General features: G+C 51.9%; 1 protein-coding gene across 1 annotated transcript in view; it reads right to left on the bottom strand.

The window, feature by feature from the left end:
- Positions 1-313: 313 nt before the first annotated feature.
- LOC311329434 (regulating synaptic membrane exocytosis protein 1-like) overlaps positions 314-5,588 on the bottom strand; it is a gene marked incomplete at both ends in the record, with an annotated part of 18,528 nt that continues 13,253 nt past the window's right edge. Inside the window, 2 exons of the mRNA XM_084463282.1 lie at positions 314-1,232; positions 3,037-3,314. Coding sequence (XP_084319408.1) covers positions 314-1,232; positions 3,037-3,314 — 1,197 coding nt within the window. The remainder of the gene's footprint in view (positions 1,233-3,036; positions 3,315-5,588) is intronic.

The following is a 5,588-nucleotide window of genomic DNA, read 5'->3' as shown; positions in this document are numbered from 1 at the left end:
AAAAACATTAGTTAAAATACAAGAAATAAATACTGAATTTGAGGAGAAATGTAATTTTACTTGATAAGAAATCTTAAAATAAGCTGGATCGAGTCTAGAAATAAAAAGATAGAAACTAGTAAATAACTTTTAAAACAAGATAATTAATCTCATATTTCCAAATCTAAGATGTTAAATCTTGGCAAGCGCAGAACTAGGAGTGAGAAATAGAACGGTGAGAAGAGCCAGCTGTGAGCAGGAATAGCGACCATGAGGTCGACCAATGAGCTACGAGTAGGCGGCCGAAGAACCCTCCGGATGTTTTTTAGCGGTATTACCGACCTTTCTCGCTGACGCTCTCCATGTCCACGTCCTCACAGCTGGTGTACTCCGGCGTGGAGCCCCCCTCCTCCTCCGAGCTGCTGATGGACATCTGGCGCTTGTTCACGCCGCGCTTGCTCTTGTAGGGCCGCGGCGGGGGCGGGCGCAGCGACTCCGACTGGTCCGAGCTCTGCGAGTCCTTCCTCAGGAGGCTCTCTCCGCTGCCGCCCTTGTCCCGACGCGCCGAGACGGGCTCCAGGCGGCCCTTGTTGGGCCCCCAGTCCGGGGCCACGGGTCCCCCAGGGTGGGGCAACATCCGTGGGTTGCCGACCGTCTGACTCCCCCCTCCTCCTCCTCCTCCGAGCCCCACGGTCCTGTCCATGGTGTAGGCACGCTGGTGCTCCTTGCGCTCGGCGTCAGCGCAGACACCCCTCCTCCCCAGACGGTTCTCAGGCACGTCTCCTCCCCCTCCTCCCCCTCCTCCCCCCGCTCCTCCTCCTCCTCCTCCCTCCAATCCCACCTCGTTGATGGCGTTGTCGCTGTGGCGCCGCTCGTGGCGCACTTTCGACACCTTGGCGTGCATGCGCATCTCCTGCTCCTCCTTCTGCGGCTTCACCGGGTAGCGCGCCAGGTTGGGGTCGCTGCGGTAACGCGTCTGGAACTCCTCCTCCCGCCGCTGGCGCTCGCGACGCTTCCGCTCCTCCTCCTCCTCCTCCTGGCGTCTCTGGTGGGAGTCGGGGGCGGCGGCCTCCCCCTCTCCTTCCTGGTACTCCTGCGAGCGGATCTTCTCCAGGCGCCGGCCGTCGCGCCGCTCCCCGGGGGCGGGGTACTCGTCCTGGGAGGGCGGTTTCCCCGGGGGCCTCCGGACGCCGCCGCCACGCCCCACGCCCAGCGCCTTGCCGTTCTGCTCATGCAGGGACACAGGCCTCTTCCTGGGGAGGAAGGGGAGAGAGACATTACTGTAACGAGCACTGAGGTAACAATGGTTGTCATGGTACAATACACCTTTCCGACATGTCAATCACGCAGAGAATAATAACCAATAAGGTTGCTTGATTTCTTAGGACCGCGCCCCTTGCGATAGTGCCGCCATGTTGTCCCACAAACAAAGCTTGTCCCGCATTTTGTGTTCATACTGAAGATTAGACGTTTGAAGAAAATGGTCCTTAGATGCGCTTGGGGAGCGTGCTGACGAGAGATTTCCTGAGAGACTACAGGGAGCTCGCCTGTAGGTTGGAAAAGTGTTTAATGTGGGTTAAGGCTTGAGGAAGGCCCCACACACAGCTGACTGTGAACATCAACAAGCACAAAACAAAAAAATATGCTTCAGTAGGCTACCAACTGTTTATGTAACCTTATTCTGTTACATCTGAGGTAAACAGAAGGCATGATGTCTAGCCGAACATTACCTAACCAGCTCAACGTGTCTGCCTCCTCCACAGCAGTTGGCTAGGATATAATCAGAAAAAAAATATCGTAGCTATAACGTTGCCAAAACAGTTACCTAAACATTTCCATCAGTTCATCAGCTGAAAACAATATATAGCCAATTACATTCAACAGCCTTGGAAATTATGAATTGGAAGTTGTCCGGTTGATGTAACAACTGAGCTAACAGGAGGAACAGTCACCTGCCTTAGCTGTGACCCACTTTGACTTTCTCTTCAATGTCATGCCTGCTGCAGTAGCTAGCTAACCTACTTTGAGTAAAAAGTTCTGCACTTAGGTGTTACATGTTAGGTGCTTGATGTACAGCTGCTAATTAGCCCGTAGCTAGTAAATAGCAGATCATTCTTCATTTTAACCACATCACTCTAACCATTCTAATAATGGATGGCTCACCATGTACAGTGAGACTCCACCATTTTGTCTTGTTGAATTTCCATCTGGAGTTTGTGTGGTGTTTGTGCCTTCCTCATACTGTATATCACCAACACCTACTGTAGCATCAACTCTGATATTGCCACCTGCTCCATTCAAAATCCCAATGTCATGGATATATCCTTGGGTAAAATAGTTCAGGCCTTTCTGTAGAACTTGCTTAGTGGCATTTGGCAAATAACACACAGCAACATTGTCAGGAAACCTCGGAGAGAATCATCTGGTAGCTGTTCAGAGGAGATTTTGACAACGTGCTGCAAACCTTTTGGGACACAGCTTGTGGGACATAGCAACAGTAACTGGTGGGGGCGGGACTTGCCGCCTGAATAGGAACAGTCTATTATGTACTACAACACCATATGTACATCAACACCATACTCCATATGACACACTTTAGCTAGTCAGATCAGGCTGAGTGTGTTTTGTTCAACGCACATTTCTGGTTTACAACGGAAGCACGTCTACAGTGGCGCCGAGGTTAAACGGAGGAGTGGGTCCACTTCCTGACCAGCGGCTGGTACAGTACTGTGATAGCTAGCCTCCCGCTCGACCTAAGCTAGGACTCCTCTAAGGGATTAAAAAAAATACAGCGAATGGAAAATGGGTCTCTCCATGAGAGCGGATTTTTAATTCCGGTCAAAATCTAGAGCAAACAATGACGTGTTTGTGGACGAGTTACACAAATAATGGAGCCGCCATCGCTCTGTACCGGGGTAGCAGCAGAGGATCGCTGATGGAGTATGTGTGTTTATGTGCATGTGGGTGTCTGCATGAATGTGCACGTGTCTTCGATGCATGCGTGTGCACGCGCGACCGCCCGCGTGTTTGCGAGCGTGTCGGTGAACAGCGTCCTACCTGTCTCGTGGCGGTTCGCTCCGCGCCCGCGAGGCAGGCATGGCGTCCGTTCCCTTCCCGACGACCCCGGCCGGCGTCTGCGGCCCGTCCGGTGGCCCCGCGTCGGCGCTGGAGGGCGGGGCCTGGGACCTGGAGCGGTGGAGCTTCCTGTCTGGCGCCGAGTCACCGCCCCCGGCTGGGTGGTTCGGCCCGGAGCCCACGCCCGGCCCCGAAAACCATTCCCCTGATTTGGTGAGGATCTCCTGCTGCTTACGGCACAAGTTGCACACCCACATCACCTGGAGGGGAGGAGAGGAACGGGTTAAATGACTACTATGAGCCTGGGATACAGCTGTATTATACAATAGAATAAAATAGAATAATAGAACAATAGAATAATTTTAGTTAAACAGAGGCTGAGGATCACAGTTGATGTGCAGAAATGCAAATAGGCCTAGTCATGATTAAGCCTATCCATGTCACACTGAAGCTTTAACCAATCGTTTTGTGATCTACAGAACGGGGGAATTGACTTTAGGTCTAGCCCAGATAGCAAGCGGATGTGTAATGATTCTGGGCCATAACTTTAGCCACAAGGGCCAGATCTGGCCTGTATATGGCCCAGATCCGCTTGCCATCTGGGCTACTCCACATGCAACTCCTGTAGAAGCAGTATTGGATCTCTGTCAGTGACAAACAGACAGGCACAGAGAGAATATCTTCATGAGGAAACGAGGGAAGCACAACCACTTGGCACCGCCTCCTGTTCTTATTATAGACCGCCTCTCTCCCGCCATGGTGATGCTCATCTATGGGAATGGTGAACGAGGTTGCCTAAAATAGGCTACCTCACTAGGCCATGTACCTCACACAGCTTACTGGTGATTAAATATTAAAACACCAGAGGCAGACAGATATGGAGGAAGATAGTCCTGCACCATTTCACCATAGGCCTGTTGGCTATGCGTATTCTCTATGGAAGCTAAGCCTTTCCATTTCCCAAATGGCCTCTAATTGTAGAAAACTGCTGGACCTAGTTTGCTAATCAAACAGCTGAGCATACTAGCTAGCCTATTTCTATGCCTACTGTTGCACAGATGTTATCAATATTGCAATCACCATTTTGTCACCAAATGTTGGTTTAAGGTATAGCCTACGGCTTCTAGCCTACAAGGTAGTTATAGAGTAGTTATTTTATTATATAAAATAATTTGAGGTTGTGTTCCAACAGAGGAAGCCTACAGCAGGCTATAGGAGCCTATTCTATAGTACAGGAGCCTATTAGTAGGCCTATAGTAGGGTATTAGTATAAAGGGTAGGGAGGACATATCCATCACATATCCAACACGCATCGTCCAATATGAGGACACGGTGGTAGATGTGTTGATGGAGACAGTCAGTCAGACTACAGTAGGAGACAGTCAGTCAGTCAGACTACAGTAGGCAAGGCCAGTGAGAGTCCAGTATGTCCCAGTGAGAGTCCAGTATGTCCTATAAAGCCAGTGAGAGTCCAGTATGTCCTATAAAGCCAGTGAGAGTCCAGTATGTCCTATAAAGCCAGTGAGAGTCCAGTATGTCCTATAAAGCCAGTGAGAGTCCAGTATGTCCTATAAAGCCAGTGAGAGTCCAGTATGTCCCAGTGAGAGTGCAGTATGTCCCAGTGAGAGTCCAGTATGTCCCAGTGAGAGTCCAGTATGTCCCAGTGAGAGTCCAGTATGTCCCAGTGAGAGTGCAGTATGTCCCAGTGAGAGTCCAGTATGTCCCAGTGAGAGTGCAGTATGTCCCAGTGAGAGTGCAGTATGTCCCAGTGAGAGTCCAGTATGTCCCAGTGAGAGTGCAGTATGTCCCAGTGAGAGTCCAGTATGTCCCAGTGAGAGTGCAGTATGTCCCAGTGAGAGTGCAGTATGTCCCAGTGAGAGTCCAGTATGTCCCAGTGAGAGTCCAGTATGTCCCAGTGAGAGTCCAGTATGTCCCAGTGAGAGTCCAGTATGTCCTCTAAACTAACCCTGGTGACCTTCACAGGTGTCATATACTCACATGTTGCCATGGCTACGGAACGTTACTACCTCCCTCCGCCGCGCGCAACAGAATGTAGGAACAGAATCTCTATGGGTTCAAATCCCACGGTTTGCTGCTACAGAATAGATCCAAAATAAGGGTAAAGTGACTACTGACGCCCCAAGTATATTCCACGGGAGGAAGCCTCCGTTACCGCAGGTTAAAACAACCCAGAACCCCGTGGGACCGCGGGAAGCTTTGGAGCGACCCTGCTTTTTCACGGCTCGGTTGGACATCCCTCGCGCCGGCGCGCGCCGCTGGCCTGATTGAATCCCGGTTGGCGCGAGTCCACACTAATCTAAAGTAAATCAAATGCGCGCGCGGCCCGCATGCAGCTGTCGAGCACGCGCCCTGCGATACCCCGCGCTCGCGCTGCGCTGCGCTCCCGCCCAGAGACGCGCGAGGCGCTCCCGCCCAGAGACGCGCGAGGCGCTCCCGCCCAGAGACGCGCGAGGCGCTCCCGCCCAGAGACGCGCGAGGAGGCGAGGCGGCGGATTAACGGCCGTTAATAATCC

The sequence above is a fragment of the Borostomias antarcticus genome (genome assembly GCF_949987555.1).
Source record: "Borostomias antarcticus genome assembly, contig: scaffold_383, whole genome shotgun sequence".
In the NCBI taxonomy this organism is placed as follows: domain Eukaryota; kingdom Metazoa; phylum Chordata; class Actinopteri; order Stomiiformes; family Stomiidae; genus Borostomias; species Borostomias antarcticus.
The sequence above is the reverse complement of the archived record's forward strand: the minus strand, read 5'-3'. Positions and strand labels throughout refer to the sequence as shown.